Source organism: Lagopus muta, chromosome 2, assembly GCF_023343835.1.
Source record: "Lagopus muta isolate bLagMut1 chromosome 2, bLagMut1 primary, whole genome shotgun sequence".
Classification (NCBI taxonomy): Eukaryota; Metazoa; Chordata; class Aves; order Galliformes; family Phasianidae; genus Lagopus; species Lagopus muta.
In genome coordinates, this window is record NC_064434.1 from 102052481 (window position 1) to 102070899 (window position 18419).

At 52.0% G+C, this 18419-nt stretch overlaps 1 protein-coding gene across 1 annotated transcript; it reads right to left on the reverse strand.

The window, feature by feature from the left end:
* Nucleotides 1-2297: 2297 nt before the first annotated feature.
* On the reverse strand, nucleotides 2298-17827 carry SERTAD2 (SERTA domain containing 2). The gene is made up of 2 exons (XM_048935872.1): nucleotides 17577-17827; nucleotides 2298-3714 (listed from the first exon to the last, which is right to left on the reverse strand). Exon 2 carries the CDS (start codon nucleotides 3708-3710, stop codon nucleotides 2760-2762), a length of 951 nt encoding a protein of 316 aa, XP_048791829.1. The 5' UTR covers nucleotides 3711-3714; nucleotides 17577-17827; the 3' UTR covers nucleotides 2298-2759.
* Between the last annotated feature and the right edge of the window lie 592 nt (nucleotides 17828-18419).

Below are 18419 nucleotides of genomic sequence, written 5' to 3' on the forward strand. Positions count from 1 at the left end.
GCAACCGGACCCATATTAGAAAGAGTGAGGGGGGAAAAAAATGTCCTGTGACCCATCCCTGTCCTGCCTGCAACTCCATTGGTTTGCTCTGAATCTGGCTCCCATACCCTTGTTCATACAGATTTACATTCCTACAAGAGAATACATTCCTACCATACATTCTGTACATGTTACAATCCAGATGTTGTTAGCTTCACAATAAAATAAATATATTTACAGAAGGAAGGAAAAAAAAAAAAAAAGAATAAATAATTTATGAAAAAAAAAGGAAAAAAAAAAAGAAACTTCAAATCCAAAGCTCTTTTATTCTGCTCCCCTCTTGTCACTTCATTGCACATTAATGTCACTCTCCGTGCCTGGCACAGGGCTCCTGCTTGTTGGGACCTGGGCTGCAGTGCTGCCTTGTGTGGGGTGAGGTGTAGTTGGTGCTCATCCCCTCTTCTGTGAGCACAAAACTGCAGCGAGCTGCGCCTGAGCAACGGCACAGCGCTCCCCAAATAGCATCTATGCGAACTGCTGCCTAACATATGGTGTTTGTTTGGCTGTGTAAATAACCCCCAAAAAACAAGGGCAGCTCCGGCGTGCTCCCAAGTGGTTTTTCACCACGGTGATGCGAGCACGAGGCGCGTTGTGGTGTGAGATGGCTGCTGGTGCTGCGTGCCTCCAGGTCTGTGCAATGGGCACCGCTGCGTCCCCAGCGCTGCTCTGAGAGGGGCTGAGCTGCTACGGGGGGCTGCGGCTGAGCGAGGGCCCTCCTGCTGCCGTGGTCCCTGCGCTGTGCTTGGTCAGCAGCTGCGGTGGAAGCGATCACCTACGTGTCGAGTCCGCCGGATCCGTCAGCATCGCTGAGTTTGGTTCGGAAATAAAGGAAAGCAAACCCTCCTCAGGGCAGCTGCCCCCAGCCCCGCTCTGCAGGCGGAGGAACGCAGAGGCGGCCGGTGATCGGTGCCTTTTGCTTCCGTCAGGAGTTCCTTCATTGCAAAACGCGTTTGCTTCTACGCTGTCTGTGTGCAGATCTATGCTCTAGCTACCTATCTCTACGCTAATAAATACACGTGGCCTGGTTTAAAGTGCCAATTTATAGAAAGCCGCCTCCTTCCGAGGCGAGCGAGACCCAATTTCATCCATGACAGGAAGGGAGCAGAGCTGACTGAATATTGCCAAATGACGTCAAACATAATTTAAAATTTCTTAAATAAATATAAAAGTTATTCCTAAAGAAGCCATAGGCATGTCAACAATATAGGTTGTAACCGGCGCTCAACAGCTAAAGTACCATCAGAAAACTAAAATGCCACAGCGACTTCAGCAACAGGCATGATACATTGCAAACGTTTTGTCTTTAAATTAAATGTACACCACGACGAACCCAGAAAATGCAATCGGTGCGGTAATGAGACTTGCCAGGTGTGACGGGGGGCGGGACCATGCATAGAAAGCTGTGTCTATTTGTTGTAAAACAGGTCTATAAAGTGTAAAGCAGGTAACGCAGTCGATACGAGAAACCAACCCTATACGAGATGCCGAGCGATGTAACGCGACTGGCTCCAGTTTCAACAGCAATGGATACGAAAGCGAGTCCGTCCAGTGCAGGTAAGAGATGAGCTTCACTGCAGTAATACTGAAGTTGCCTTTTTCAGCACTTAGCACAGTGAGGTGGGGCGAGGAAAGGAGAGGTGCTCCAAGAAAGGGCCCGCGGGTGCTGCTGGCACGGAGCGGCGGCACCGACCCCTCCGGAGCCAAGGGGGGAAGGAGAGCAGCGCCGGCACCGCCGGGTGCAGTTCCACAGCTGGTTCCTGCCGACCGCTCCGTGTTGGACGAGGACATGGCTCTGAGTTTGGGGATCACAGTAGTGCGCAGTGGGTGCAGCAGGGAGCGGACGCTGGCGGGGCTCCTGCAGAAGCAGCTGCCAGCCCTTTCTTAAAGCACTTGGTTTGTTTTGTTTGCATTCAGGGAAACCGACCGCAGGCTTATTTGATCTAATTTTCTCTTTGCACCATACACATATAAAACGTTACAACTCTGTATAAAAGTACAAGTGGTTCTTGTACATCTGAATTATGCAGGAACTATGTGAGCAAATCCTATCAAAATAGCTATTTTTTTTTTTTCCGTGTGTATAAACAGCATTTGTTTTTAGAAAAAACAATATCATAAACTGCAGAATCTGTACAAAAATATAAAATAAATTTGGGCAGCAGTTTCTGAACAGCCATGTAAATGCAACACTTAAAGAGGAGCGGGTTAATGCCTCCAAAAGGCTGAATTGCTGAGTCAACCTCTACAGGGCTAAAATGGTATTGAGATTATCTAAATAATAATTCTTTTGTTTTTTTTTTAACCTCTCGCAATAAAACTTATAGAAAAAATAGACAAATATGCACATGCAATTTACAGCTTTCCCCAACATAATCCTTGTGCTTAGCTTGTACAATTTCTTTTTTTTTTCTGTAATAACATAACATTGTCTACAATACGTATTCTTTCCTCTACCGGATATTCGGTCTTCCTTGAGGAACCACTTGGAAAAAAATACATTAGAAGTGGTCGTACATGGATGAAGGCACTCCAACTCTGCTTGAAGCAAAAACTAGTGTGATCCTTTTCTTTTCCAAAAAGGCAAGCAAGGACGCATGCACAGTGCTGTGAATCGGGTGGGAGGGACGATGGAAATACTACCGAGTGTATATACTGGTACTTAAAACGAAAGAAATAAAATAAAAAGAGAGAGAGAGAGAGAGTTGCTCTATTTCTACGCTTTAAGACCCAACAAGCACCTCCATGATGTGATCCAGTTCTGTGAGGTCCATTTTGAAAGGCTGATTTGGAGTTACTGGCTGGCTGCTGTACGGCGCCAGCGTCTTTAGGAGCTCGTCCGCCGAGACGGGCGCCATTTTGGAGGCAGCCCCCGCGGCCGACGTGCAGGGGTCAAAATCATACATGGACGTGTCAATGTCAGCGAACAGAATGTCATCCAGGGTCAAGTCTGTGAGGAAACCTGTGGAAGTCGTGATCTCGAAGTTGCCAGGGAGCGGCTCCATGAGTTTGGACTCGGCCGTTCTGCTCTCCGCGACGCCCTCGGGCTTGGGAACGCTGGACTCGCAGGGGTGGGCTTTAGAGTCACCGGCGGCTGATTCGGCTGCTACTGCTACTGCCTCTGCGGAGGTAGGTGTGGGACAGAGCTCCTCGATTTCATCCAAGGCTGAGGAGAAGCTGTCCTTGACTGGCTGGAGAGCAGGAGGTGGTAGTTTCGTCGGACCGTCGTGCTGGACGGTCGGGGAAGTGCAAAAAGTGTCGTCCTCGAGCAAAGAGGCCGGGGTGAGGCAGGACTCCAGGGGCGTAGTGCTTACCAAGTCAGTGGGGAGCAGGGACGGGGAGGCGAGGTGGCTGAAGGCCGGCTGGGCCTCGCGGAAGTTGTCGCTGAGAGGGTCGGCGGGCTGCGACGCGGTCACAAACACGGGCCTCAAGCTGCCTTCTTGTTTGAGTTCTTCCTGGATTCGCCTCAGCATGTTGTTAATTAAAACTGTCTTTTGCAAGCTTGGCTCGGTTAATGGCCTGTGGTTATAAAGTTTCATAAGGGAAATGTTGAAGATAGTCTGACGCTGTAAGGTGTACGACACCTTAGAGGGACCGTCAGTAGGAGACACCACTTTGCCTTCCAACCCATCTTCATGCTCGTCAAACTTCCGCTTTCCTCCTTTCCCCAACATATATCTGAAAGGAAGGAGAAGGCACTGATGAAGACAGCGAAGCTGAAATCCGCTCTCCTTTTCCACCCAAGCAGTTACCCAATCAATCCCTGGGCCCCGTCCAGGTGTGGGCAGCCCGGACAAACCGTGCCCTCCTCGTCAGCCCGAGCACACAGAGCTGCCTGCTTAAAACTCACCCTTTGCTCACAGTGGGGAAGCGGAAGCAACCTGAACTCTGTGCTCTGTCACTTTTAAGAGTGGCTATGCTGGCAAATCCTAAGCAGGAACTAGAGCAGCACCTGGAAAACTCCAGCCCCTGTGTACCTGGTGGCAGGTTTTCCCCTGGCACATGTGACGGAGCGCGTGGTCCCACGTATCTGCAACCTACAGACTGTTAAATGCACCTTAGAATTTCCTGACTGCTGCAGGAGCACTGCTGGGCATAGAAACACGGCACACTCTTCTTGCAAGTCATTTCCCTTTTCGTTCGAAGCTGTGTTCATGGGGGGAAGGGGAACGAGGCTCAAGCAGTCATGCACTGAGAGAGTCCTCAGGGAACAGAGAGACCTCAGCGAAGTCTGGGAATTGAGCTCCTCAGATAGGTGCATCTCTGACCTCGTGGGTTTATTTAAATGACTGCATACGGCCTACACGTCTGGAGGAGGAAATGCAGTTATTTCCTTCATCACAGAATTAGACAAATTACAGACAAAGAAGAAGAGCCGCCGGGTCATTCAGCCTGATGGCCAAGTTAATTCTGTGCAAGCTTTGCTGCCGCAGTGGGGGCCCCAGAGCCAGGCAGTGCAGTGCAGTGCATGGGGTGTGGGGACACGGGCACCTCCATCACAGAGCCCTCCAGGTGCAGGGCAGCCACGGGGCACCCAGCTGAGGCACAGCCTCAGCCCCACGCTGGGGACGGGCCCGTGGAAGGAAGGCTGCACAGCACAGGGCTCAGTGGGCACCGCTGCCTGCTGCAGCGTGGGAGGGCTGTGCTGGTGGGGGCAGGAAATGCTGTCACACGGCAGCTGAGATCCTCTCCTCAGCCCCTCCTTCACCACCTCCAGACGGGCTTCCCAGAGGCCCCGGGTGGCTTCTCTTCTCCCAAACCAAAGCGCGTTCTGCGCTCAGGATGGTGACAGGCATAGCCCCGTGTTGTGCATCTGACCAGGGGGGGACTGGAGAACCAGGAGCTTCATTACACAGCTGCCTCCCAGCTCTCATACAAAGGCACAACATGCCTTCCTTATTGGAGCACCATTCTCAGTTCCCCCAGCAGGACCCATGCCCACAGAATGACTGAGCCTGGCGGGTGTGAGGCGTTTGGTCACTGCAACCCAGTCAGACAAGCAGACAGCACTGCTAAGGACATGCAGACAGCCACAGGAACGTCTGCGGAGCACCGAAAAGTGAAGAGCCCTCACAAAATGGGAGAGAGGGAAAGGGGCAAAAAAAGTCGGGGTTTCGATGGAAAAAGGGATGAGGTTCAGAAAGCATTTGCTGGATGCAAAATCCCAAATCAGACTGGGTGAAGTGAGCCTTTTTCTGGTTAAAAATAAGTCCCGAACCCAGATCATTTTCTAGCATATTATGCAATTAAAAAAAGCAAGGCGGGGGGAGGGAGCAGCGCGGCGGAGCTGAGGAACAGGCAGGCTGCGATCCAAGCGCCTTGGCCAGCTCCCAGCAGTCCCCGCGCCTGGAATCTCGGGTGAGCAAAACCTCTGAAATGTAGCACTACTGCCGGGCTCTGGTTTTTCTCCGCTCCCTGCTGTCACTTCCACGGCCTACTCCAGAGCCACGCACGTGTGCCGGGGCTGCTGGGGAGGATCTCCTGTTCGAACATTCACGGCCAACGCGCCTCCTGTGACTTCCGACCAACACGGCAAGAGCGGCAGCTGGAGGCCAGCGCGAATCCCAGGTCCTACGGGGCTCCAGCACACGCTAAAGGAGCCGTGGGTCACGAAGAGGGCCGGCAGCTTCCCACCCCTTCCTCCTCTCTCCACCCCTGAAAAAAGACAGACTCTGTCCTACAGACATACCGACGTTCCATCCGCAGCGTCCTATCTATTTAAAGAGAGATTTGTTAATGGCTCGGGGACTGCGAGAGTTTTGAAGCTTGTCAGGCTGTGCGAGGAATGTACAAAAATATTCATTGCACAAAGCCAACCTTTTTCCCCAGGATAAAGGAAACACCATTGCCGTGGCCGTGCTCTGCTCCCTACGTTGGTTACGGAATGGTATCATTGGGGACACATCTCTGAAGAGCCCCAGTGAGTCGGCTGCTGCCGCGCGCGCCCAAGATGGAGGTGCTGGTACAGCTGGACATTTTCTAAGCCGGCCAACAGCGATGGGATCATCATTAGTAAACACAACGATAAGCTCTCTACGACGTGTTCCAGGAAGCTCAGAAATGATTCAAGGTTTCCTGTACGTATGACTGTCACGCTTTCACATCTCACTCGATCTTCACGTAGCTTAGCTCAGAGCTTGTCCTTTGAAAAGACAAAACGGACCTGGAGAACTCAAAACTTAACCTCCAGCGCAGTCTTCAGTGCTCTTCTCCCCAGAAAAGCTCTCTAAAAAAACATTTAACTATTAAAGGCACAAAGCAGGACTGCAGCCCAAGCAGGAGGGTTTTGTTCTCCCAAGTGGGGGCTGAGACAAATTCCACTGTGCTCCCAGCTTTGTAGAGTTCTACTTTATTCCCTTCTTCTCCAGCATGCAAATGGGAATTGTAAAAACATTTTCCTCCAGCTTCCATAAATCACTTTACTCACTCCAAGCGAAGCAAGGAGGCCGCATCTTTTCAGACCAAGTGATGCAAGTAAGAACAGACATGCTTTGAGCCTTGCAAGCTTTTCTCTGGATCTCTGTAATTGTGCAGTTTCGGACTGCCTGTTTATTCTTTACAGTTCAAACCACCTCCTCCTACCAGCAGTTTCGTGCCTATGCTAGAGAGATCCCTTTTGTACATCTTAAGGCATCACACGCCATAAAAACAAGCTGCAAGCTCAAACATCTCCAACAAAACTCTCACTGCTAAACCTCTCCAGCCAGAGCTCCTGCCAGGAGAACGAAGGCACTGAACTTACAGAGCTGGCTGGGTAAAGACTGGGGTGAGAACAGACCAGACTGCACCCTTCTAAGCATGGGACGTCAGAGTCCTACGGAACAGGGACAGGGGTTTGGTACACAAGTTAGTTTTGAATGTTGTTGGGGTGTGTGGAACTCGAAAGCTGAAGAAAGGCCATGGAAAAAAATGAATTTATCCAGAGAAGGGGAGTGGGAAAGGACTTGGAGATTTTCCCCAACATTATCCGCCAGTTGGCCCCAGAGTTGGAAGATCCAGACCCAGAAGCTGAACCATTGTTGCTGAGAAAGATGCAGTTTGCTTTTTTGCCCATTTAGGGTGATCGCACGTGCCTCAGAGCCAGAGAAATGCTAGCATTGTTTGGGAGCTGGCTTCTCTTAATTGAAAAACAAAAGTCATATAGACATATTTTTCATTTGCGTGTCATTCAGTGTCCTTCCATTGGTGCTCTTCAGACTGAGCTGGGAAGAAATACGGTTGGGGCTCAGCAGAAGAGATCATCAGCTTGGATCAACTGCACAGAAAAAAGCTTGCGTGATGCCTGCCTGCTGACAGCCCTGGGCTCTGCAAGAAGAGGGTTGCACACATCGAGGCAGAGATGCTGCATACAGCAGTTTACTCCATTAGTCCTTGTTACTGCTGGGCTGTTTCTAAAGAAGTCGTTATTAATTGAGAATTTGGCACAGGGATGCACTGGACATATTGGGGAAAAACGAAGAGAAGAAAAGAAAAACAAAAGAGGGAAAGGTGATCATTAACGTTAACTCACAAAGGTTTTTAACAGCTTTGTTTGAAATGCCTCTCAAGGCTGAGGGCTCTTCTTGGAAGTCACTTCCACAGCCCACAAGAGCCCCGGCTCACTGGGGCAGATGAGAAGAAAGACAAAGAAAGAGGAAATGGGCACCGGGAGAGACGGAGTCTTCAAGAAGTTGCTCTTCCACTCACATTGGTGTCACCCCATCAGCCAGCCCAGAGGACAAGCAGGTGAATTTGGCAAGGCTCGCTGTTAGAACCAGCAGCACACTGCTCACAGAGGTGAACGCACCCAACTGCGGAGCCCACAGGCAGCCAATCTCCCCACGTCTGGAGCACGGAGCGTCATTTCCTTCTCCTCCATCCCTTGCTCCTCATCCTTGAGGGCTGCGTTGGCTGAATCCTGGCCTGATGGTAGTCAATGAGAGTTTTGTTACAGCCTTCAGCAGGATCAGGATTTGGCACCGGGAGCTGCAGGACCGAAATAAAAAGGTCTTTTGTGCCAACTGGGTTGGACTGGCAAGATGAGGGCCGGCTCCTCAGTGCTAGCAGAGGTGTGCACACCCCGCAGATATCACTGAGCTGCCCAGCCCAGCCTCAGGGAGCACCTGAACCCACAGCCAGCTCCCACGGCTTCCAAGCATCCATCCTGGAGAGCTGGGGAGGCAGAGCAGTACTTCCACCCACCCCTCAGTCTCAATGCTGATCTTTAAATCCTGGCACGGCAGCATCCCAGGGAGCTGTACAGCACGTACCATGCAGCAGCACACGGCTACACTCAGCGTGCTGCAGCTGGCTCATACTTTGTGCACTGACAGGGCTTTGGTGTGGGTGGGGTTTCTTTTCTGTTTGTTTGTTTGGTTTGGTTTTTTTTTTTTGCAAGGCTGCTTCTCAGGATCTGATGCAGATTTTACTTGTTTGAGTTGAATGCGCCTGCGCTGCCTGGCTGAAGGGAGGGCTCCTGACGAGTGCTGCTGGGTAAGGATCTGTTCTAACAGCAGAGGTGAGCAGAAGACACAAAGGCCAACCCTATGCGAGAGGCAGGGGGAAGAGAGCCGTGCTGGGCTTTGTGCCCCTCCAGAACCACGGTCTCTCATCTGTGGAGGTTGTTTTCCCCAACACACGCATTTTATATTAATTCTGGATGGGTTTTTGTTTTGTTTCTTGAACAGAGCGAGGTTTAATAAGCACTTACAAAACTCTCCTTCAGAGCTGCATTAAAAAATTGGCCTCCTGGGTAGCTCTGTGCTTCCAGAGAGCACAGGGAATTGCTTTCATGTTCACAAGCCTTCAGCACACGGCCGCTGGTGCCAGCAGTAGCTGTCAGTGGCGGCTATTTCTCCCCTCTCCCTGCAGGCTCAGCATCAGCACCCACCCACCCACCCTGGAAGGCTGTGGCAGAGCGACAGGCCTTTCCAGGCTCAGGCTGAACTGGAAATAAAGGCAGCCACGGTGGGCGATGTTCAGGGGTTGGTCTAAGAACCGTTTAAGCACAAGGAAAGCTGGCACAGGACAGCAGAAGCTTGGATGCTGGTGTTTCTGGAGCGCGGCCCCTCTGCGGTTTGACTTGGGTGCTGGCAGCCCAGAGCACCCCAGGCCCTGAAGGAACGTCCGCGTTCATCAGAAAGTAAGGTGAAGCCTTCCTTAGCAAATAAGCCATGCAATTATAAAGGCAGTCAATAGCGTAACGCCAGCCAACGTGTTCCAGCGATATTTTGAAACTGTAATCTGATCCTACTGTTTCCATCCTCGTGCCTTGCCTGCTCTCCCTTGTTGCATACTGTACTATTTGAGGCCCAGAGGGCAGAGCAAGCTCTGGCTGTTTGTTAATGATCAGAAACTGCGTTTTGAGCACAGCTCTCCGTGCGCCGCCCACACGACTTTCTTGATAGTTTGTGAAGCTCTCAGCCTGCCCAGGCCCTTTAGAAGGCTCTCCGGGAAACAAAAAAGCCAGCAAAACAACCAGAAACACAACTCGCAAGCACCACTTCTGCCTTCACTTTCCAGCTCGTTTCTACCAGTGCTAAAAAAAAAAATAAATGCAAAGCCGCAGTCTAAGGCAACCTCCAACTCCGCAGTGTGTTAAGCCTCGCAGGAAACATATGCTTCTATTAAATTGGAAACAGTTTCTAATGCTGTCAGTTTGCTAAATGTAACACGTTCTCTTGGAAGGAGCCGAGCGGTTCCCATGTTTTTGACTAACTGCACGCACTGAGCAGAGCGCGGCCGATAAAGCTGCAATAAATATAAGGCTCCAATAAATATAGCTTAGGATAAATTACTGCCTCATTAAGTAATTGTTTGGAAAAAGGAGAGCAGGTTTTCTAGATTATAGCCATGTTATTAAGGGTGTTTATAATATTAAGAATTCTATCGGGGTAGCAGAACTTAATACAAGTTTAAATCAGACGGGCACTTGTTAGCTCGTTAAGCCATTAAAATCTGCCCTGGCAGAAGCAGGAGGGGAACAAGACGATGCAGGTTAGCTGGGAGCACTGCAGCCCAGCTATGAGCAACGAGGACAGCTTGTTTCAGCCCAGGGAGCAGGTAGAGCTGCTAGGCAGCGTTCTGAGGCTGGAAAACCTTTGCCCAAAACAGCTCTTATTCACATGCAAGGCGGCGGTGTTTACTGGAAAAAGGGATCGCCCAGCACAAGACGCATCTATTGCAAATGTCTTACACCAGCTTGACGTGGGCCTCGGTGGCGGATTGCCACTGGGAGCCGTGGCTCTAGGGGTGATCACAGGGCACGATGCACTCTGCGCAGAGCCCATATTCAGCCCCCCCCCCCCCCCCCCCCCGGACAGGATTTGCTGCAGCCCCATGTTTTGCAGAGCCACCCCATTGAACCGGCCAACGTTCTTCTCAAATTCAGGCTCCACGTGGCAGCCCTAAGGAAGCCGCCAGGCCTGCCAAGCACAAATCAAGTCATACAGCACTGGGTGCACGCAGGCTGAGTGGCTCTGTCTGCTGCCAGTGTCAAAAGCTGAAGGATTAGGATCTGCATAACACACCTGGGCATCAGTAGTAGGAAATGAGAGCCACGGTAAATAAAACCAGGCACTACATCAGGCCAGCTTCTCAGACTCCACTACGGGATGAGCTGATGATTCAGTAGGCTCTGCTTGCAGACACCTGAAAAGCACTCGAGCGCTTCCACGCACAGGCCAAGCAGCTCACCCTGCTCCGTGCTGCTCCTGGCACTGGGGCCCCTCACCCAGCAGCTGCCAGTCCCACTGGCACGCCAAGGCCTGTGTGTGGGGAGAAGCAGGGCCAGCATCTCGTGGAGCAGCAATGAAGATGGCTGTGCACCGCTCAGGGGCCTGGCTCAGCCACAAGCCAGCCACCTTCCTCCTCTTCCCACTTCAGAGCCTGCAGGGCAGAGCGAGAGCGTGGCTGGGAAGAGGCTCCTTGTAAATCATATTTGAAACAACCTGAAAGAGCTGCTGCAGCCACCAGAAAGTGACATGGATTAACAAACGCACGCTCCCTTTTCCCTGCTAAGGTTACAAGACACGATGCTACCGGTCAGCCTCTAAGGGAGAAGGATGAAACAGCACAACCAACACATCCCTCCTCAGCAACGCCACTGGAAGCCATAGATCACGGTGATGCTGTGCTGTACGCCACAAGACAGCTCTATTGGCACACACCAGGGGCCAGCCGGTATTTTTTGTGTGTGCTGTAGCCCCATCTCTGCTGGCTGCGTAGCGTAACATTCCCATAAAGGTTAATGGGAGCTGTGTGTGCATCCAAGAGGGACCAGACTCCTTTGTGGATAATAAGAGAGTTTTCCACGTGTACTTATAATTGCTTGGTTAGAGCCCTTGCTTTCGAGTGCATCACCGTGCCTTTTCCCCACAGATAGCTTGTTTTTCCCCCTCGTCCTCAGCCCTTCATCAACACACGGGGGAAAAAAAATATCCACACTGCTGCAGAAAGAACCGAATGGTTTGCCAAAAAGTAGGTTATTGCTCTGAAAACAGTGCTGAATAAATTATCACAGTCAAACTGAAAAGCAGCGAACCGGGGGGAGGGAGGGGAAGAGCAAAAACCTCCAAAGAAACGTGTGCTGCAAAATGCAAAGCACATCCCAGCAATGACAAGTCATTTTAGTTCCCGGCCTGCAGGTTTCGTTTCGACAATTCGTTTCTTGCTACTGAAAGTTAAAAGAGGCAAAAACCAAAGATTAGAACAGAAGGCATTTCCCTGGCACTCCATAAAGCAGCTATGCTGCTCTCAAGTTGCTTTCACCGCTGTTGCTCCAATAAAGGAACGCAGCCCTGCAAACAGTGAATTCAGTGACAAGCGCTCGCCGGCCCCCCATTCTCTTGCAGGGAGGTGGTAAAACTGCAGGACGTTTCTCCACCAATGAGAACAACAACAACAAAGTTAAAGTTTGACACGACAGTTTGCTAAGACAGCGCTGGGTGATGTTATCACGTTGTCTCACCCGTGGCCTTTCAGCCCGGCACGCTGCAGCGCTCGCGTTTGTTGAAACGTTTTCATGTCCGCCCAAGGAACCCTCTGAGAGCTGATAAAGGGAACTTTGGCCAGCCTTGAACTGCTCTCAACGTGCAGCAGCCACGGCCAGAGAGGAAAGGGATTTCATTTTTTTACAGCACCTGTTGGATTGCACGATGAAAACGAGCGCACTGAAGCGGTGCCATTCCAAATAGCTCCCAAGCAATCCAGTGTTTTAAGTAATGCATTAGTTCTCAAATATATCATTTTAACTAATACAGGGATGCTCTTCTAACAGCACATTTTAACGGTGTATGTACTCAGCCTGTACTTTGAAGCATGCTTCTCATCGGTCACTTAGTGCAGAATGAAAACCCGATTCCCATTCCAGGAATCAGGAGTGGAAAATACAGAAGGAGATGGGGAAACTGAAACGGAGAGTCCTGAACCTCATTTTGTATTTGACCAGAGCAGCCCATTCCCCTCTCCCAAGAGGTTATGATGCTAGTTTTCCCCACAATTAAACAAGCAGACAAAACACACACACGACACAGATGTATGACGTGAGCTGCAGCAGCAAGGAGAAGCAGGGCAGCAAGAGGAAGCTCAGCGCTGTGCGACACAGGCATGCACACCAACAACTTGGTAGTGCCTCTGTTCCTTTGTGAGGCGTTTGTGTAATGCCTCGGTTAGGGGAGGAGAGGGGAAGGGCTGCTCCAAAGAGCCAGATGGAGCAGGAGGGTGAAAGAGAGCACGTGCTCGAGAACAGGAGGGGAACCCAAGCGAGTTATCGGGCCCCTGGGACAGCCAGCATGAAAGTCGGCCCGGTCAAAATCCCTCCGCTGGCAGCAGCGTGAGTCACTGCTCCTGCACGGGATGGGCACCCGGAGCAGCACACAGTGCTGTGGGCACAGCTCACACGCAGACAGCTCTCTCTGACTGGCACACACGTACACTGGCACGCAGAGATAAAGCAAAGCGTTACCACTAGCTGAAAAAACTCTGTGGTTTGTGCATGCACGCCCGCCTCCTATCTTGATGAAATGTGTCTTTTAAAAAATATGCAAACGATATGCGTGCACGTGTACCTATTAAAGCACTTTCTTCCCCTGGTGAAAGGCTGCCTGTAAAAACACACTAAGAGTAAAGGGTTTGTGGAGGCGCCGGAAGATGATGGTGTATTTCTGAATTAGGTTTTAAAACTTCATTTTGCAGCTACCTGAAGTGGAGACAAAGCTGCCTTTAGGCATCTGAAACTAGTCAGACCTGCTGTAGCAGTTGTACAGTTTGCTTCAAATATGCCCTCCACTCTCCTTTCAACCTCCACCCCAACATATATCCGCATAGTTTACCTCCAATCATGGGCGGTTCTTTCTATAGCACAGCTCACTCGCCCTCACCGCCCGCCTGGCACGACAGGAGGTTTTAAAGGACTGAAGTTAGAGGCAGCTCTGCGGGGAACCTCAGGGACTGCTGAGGAAGGAGCTGATAATTGTTGTATTTCCATCGGGGGGAGCGTGGCTCCAGAGGCACAGAGTTTCTGGGGGAGATCAGGGAGTGAGAGAACAGCTTTACTCATCGCACATCACCCAAGCCAGCTTTTGGGCCAGTTTGTGTCTTCACAACTAGTCAGGGCTCCTTTGAAAAAGGAACTTCTTTCTTCTGCTACTTCCATATACCGCTCAGTTTTAAAAATAACATGGAAGAAAACAACCCACATTTGCACTTTTCTTTTTTGTGTTCTTAACATACTGGAACACATTTTTATTCGAACTTCCCTGGAAGCAGAAGCTGCCAGGTGAAATCTAATACATCTTACCAACGTGAAAGCAAGGTAAACAAGCTTTGGCTCCTAATAATCACACAAACTGAGGCTCATGCCATTCAACACCACTTCAAACTCAATTCCAGTGTAATTTTAATGAGAAATTCCTTGTTAGGCCCACCACTTGTCAAGACACCAACTGGGTCGTATAGGTTGGCAACTTCAGATGTTATAGCATCATAGAATGGCTTGTGTTGGAAGGGACCCCAAGGATCATCAAGCCCCAAGCTCTCTGCCACAGATTAGGCCATCAAGCTCCAGATCTGGTACCAGACCAGGTTGCCCAGTGCGCCATCCAAGCTGGCCTTGAACACCTCCAGGGATGGAGCATCCACAGCCAATTCATTGAGAGCAGCACTGCAGAGAACTTTGGGGTTCGGGTGGTTGAAAAGCACAGTGTCATACGGCAAGACCAGCCGCTACGTACCATGAGGGCAGAGGAGTGAACACGGACCTTCACTGGGGGATAACAGCTGGCACTCACCTAACACCGTAATGCACAGCTCTTCTGACATGCTGGGCTGCTGGTTCCCTCATGCTAGCCAAGCCCTGGCCCCAGTGAAGGGACATGCAGGAGGCAAACACTCACTCTCTGGTGGCTTTGCAGCTCCTCCAGGCCTTTCCAGCATCTTGCTCCTCAGCACCACTTCCAGCCACTCCTGCTAGTCTACAGGACCACCCGCTCTGTACCATGGAACAGAGCTCTGCCTGGGAAATGCCCTCAAAGCGGCTGTTCCCCAGGCAGGAGTTCCCCCTCGAGCTGGAGGAATCTCCCAGCCATGCGTGGAGCACACCTTCACAGCTCCTCCCATCCTCCTCATGGTGACAGAGCATCCGACACGCTCACAGCAGCCGCCTCTGCCAGTCTCTGTGTGGCTTCTATTCCACGCAGTGGCAGCAGGGAGGGTACAGCCCCTGCCACCTCCCAGCCACACGTCTGCTTTCAGCTTTCTGCTCTACTCCAGGGCACCCAACGGCACAGTTAGTGCTGCATTTACAAGGTTTGCTTTCCCTGCTTGTGTTCAACAGTCAGCTTTGTTGTTTTATTCTTTTTCCTTTTCTTTTTTTTAAAGTGTTTGCACTGGTAATGCTGAACAAACCAAAAAAAAAAAAACCTGAAGCCTCCACTCCAGCAAACACAAGGACTGACGTTGTTTGTAAAAGAATTAAAGAACTACCACGTGTCGGAGGGTCCCTCTCCATGTACAGAAAGCAGGCACTTCTTCAAGGCAGCACAGCCCTTGAGACCGACAGAGATCAAGAGGCAGCCAACTGCACTGCCAGGCCCTGAAGGAAGTCAGTGCTGCTCTCAGCTCGGCCAATTCCACCTGCTCCATGCCGTTCATTAGCAGGGGGTTCACCCACGCTGAAGCTCTGTGCCGCCAGCCTGCCTCCATTTAAACTGGACCTTGCTCCCTCCTTCGGAGCGCTCCTGATCTTTGGACCTGGGAGCTGGAAGCTGCCGTTGCTGGCACTGATTGGTGCGTGTGTGTGCTGAGGAGCTGCTGCAACCGGAGCCTGCTCCTCCTGAGCTGCCTGCGCACAGCCAGCATGGGAGAAGGTGCATCTCCACTGCCTTACAAAAAGCAGATCACCAGCAAACTGCTCACACTTCCAAAGCACCGCCTTCCCCCCCCCCTTGACAGGTTACACTTTAAGATGTTACATAAAAGCAGAAATAGTCACAAGTATTTTGGATCACCTGTCTGGTGCGAGAGCTCGCGGAGAAGAACTGTGCCAGGAGTGTTCTACAGCAGCGTGAAAGAAGTCAGAGTTCCTGAACGTAGAGTATCGAATTTGAGGGCTTGCTTGGTAGTAACGCATAGCCTTAAACTCCTCCATGCCTCTCAGGCAGAGGACTGGAGTGCTTAGATTTTTTAGGCTATCATTTCCACCAAAACACTGAGAAACCGTGGCATTATTTCATCTATCCCATAGAAATATAGCAGGTGTATAAAGGAATACAATTACACTTCTTCATAAATCAGCACCTACAGACGTACTTAATGCTCTTCAAGCCTACTTCAGACAAAACCTGAAGTACCTACGGCTAGCAAGTTTCTTGTTTGTTTGTAATCAGCTTCAGAGAAACAGAAATCAGCCCAACACAAAAAATCAAAGTCGGGTTTTATATGCGCAGAGCCTGGCTTCATTTGTTAGCAGTCCAATCCAGTTCCTGCCCAAAAGGAGTGGGTGGATTTTACTACCAACTTAAATGGAAGTAGGAGCAGTCACGAAAGGAGGAAGATCTCCAGCTGTTACTTTAGATGCTGCAATACTTGCCTGGACAATGGAAGAATTCCCTAGGACGTGCTCTAATATACCTATCAGGCAGCACAAATTGCTCGCCCTCCTCCTATCTCGAACACCACCACGAGCTCATTACATTAAATCAGATTCAAAAGATACCAGCTTCTTATGTGGAAAGGTGTGCATTTTAACTTCAGGCAGAAAAGGCAACTTCTAATTCACCCTGCCTAACCAGCTGCTTCATTTCTAAGGTGATATACGGAATAACCAACAGCAACTTCACAATTCATTGCTGCTTTGCCATTGCAAAGGCTTTCCCTGCACTTAGGTGCGTCTCCAACACATTTGGAGAGAGTATTTCATACAGGTGAGCCCCTACAAGTGGGACTAGAAAGGCAGGTACTGCCTTTTCAACTCACACCGATAGGAAGCGTTCACTCCTACACACAGCAGAGAGCTGATGTTAGGGGGCAGCCGAGCCCTCTACCACCATTGTTCGAGCAATAGCACGTCCTGCAGTGGCCAAATCCAGCACCCTGAGACGGCACAGAGAGCCACCGTGCTGTCCCCGGGCTTCACCGGTTGGAGAAGCCTGCGCTTCTTTGAGCAGGGAGTTCGCACTCGTCTGAGCACGGGCTGCCAAACAGAGCCGTGACACGCTGTGCCCCGCGCCGGGTGAGGGGGCCAGCAGGTGAAACGGGCACGTTCGTTTCACGTTACAGCCGTGTCACTGCCAATTAGCCAGCGAGGGGCTCAAAGGACAGCGCAGGAACCTCCCCGCAGATTTCCAACACAAGTGTCCCGGAGTTTTCCAGATGCGCTCGTGAAAACGCAAATAACAGCAGGTAACCGCACTCCCATTTCTGCGCTTAAAGAGAGCTCGTCCTTCCACGGCCGACACACCGACACGAGCGAGGCAGCGAACGCCCTGAACGAGAGGGGCAATGCAAAGATTTTGCTTCAAGCCGCCCCCCCCTCCCCCCTTCCTCCCACGGCGCTCCCCCGCAGGAAGTCACAACGAACACACCGCTTTCCAAAGCCGAACAACCCCTGTCCGCAAACCTCCCCCCACCACCTCCCGCTCCTCCCGGCTGCGCTATCAGGGAGCGTGGGGGGGAAGCCCCGCTAATCCCCTGCCCTAACGCAGCCCAGGAGAGGTGCAGGCATGCCCGGCCATATGTCAGCCTCGCTCCGGCACAGCACAATCTCCCACGTCGCCCAGCTCGCCCGCCGCCACCCCACGGCACCCCCAGCCCCCCACTCTCTCCGCTCGCTCCCGGTGAGGCTGCACCCCTCCGGCTGTTAGGACGCGCCGCGGTCGCTCGCAGCGGGATGCGACGTACTTTTTATCGATTAAAAGTGCTCGGAGCCTCGCGCACCTGCCCCGCGCCCCTCTCCGGCCGGAGAGCAGCTCTGGGCTCGGCACGGCACGGCTCCGGCGGGGCTGCAAGCGGGTACCCGGCAGCCGCCCCACGTCCCCCCGCCGCCCCCGGCCCCGCTCTCTCACCACATGCGGCTCCAGCCGGCAACTCGAGCACGCGGGGCGCCGGCTCTCGCCCCTCACAGCAGCTCCATATGGCGCTCCCGCGCTGCGCCGGGGTGCGGAGGAGGAGGAAGAGGAGGAGGAGGATTTAAGCCTCCGCTCGATCACGCAGCATTATACAATGGAGGAGGAGGGAGGAGGAGGAGGAGGCGGGAGCAGCCCCGGCTCCAGCCCTTGCCGCCAGCGCTGACGCCAGGGGCGGCTCCGGCGAGCTCCTCGCCCTCCGGCCCGCGTCACGGCCCCGCCTCACCCGGCCTTCCTCCCCCGCCTCCCTCCCTCCCTCCCTTCTCCTCCTCCTCGTCCTCCCCCACGCGTGCCCGTGCCCGACCCGCAGCCCCGGCGGCACCGCGCCTCCAGCGCTCGGATTCTGGGCCGAAGGAGCTGGAAGAGCCGCCGTAAAGGCGATGCGTTCTCGCCGCTATGGCTTAGGCAGTAGGCTCTGAAGGTCCCGTAGCGATTTGGGATCAATCGAGCTGAAGGCCAAGCTAGAGACAGAGTTCCACGTCCAAGCAGAAGACTGAAAAGAAGACTGAAAAGAACGGTGCTTGTGCGCGTGCACACACACACACAAAATCGCTTAAAACTGGTTTAAGAGTACACACACATACATACTTAAAATGACAACTGAAGGGACCCCATACAGCTGGGACTTAAAGCACTGAGGCTGCTATTTCCTACCACTGACGCCATAAGTGTGGCCCCATCTCACCTCTCCTCACAGTTCTGTCCCCGGTAAGCGACTCAATCAGCAGGCAGCAGAAATTAAAAGCAGGATTTCCCCTTGCTGGATACCTCCCAGCAGACAGG

What these genes read in the sequence shown, in the direction of transcription:
- SERTAD2 (XM_048935872.1), bottom strand. Translation starts at nt 3,710, where the DNA reads ATGTTGGGGAAAGGAGGAAAGCGGAAGTTTGACGAGCATGAAGATGGG.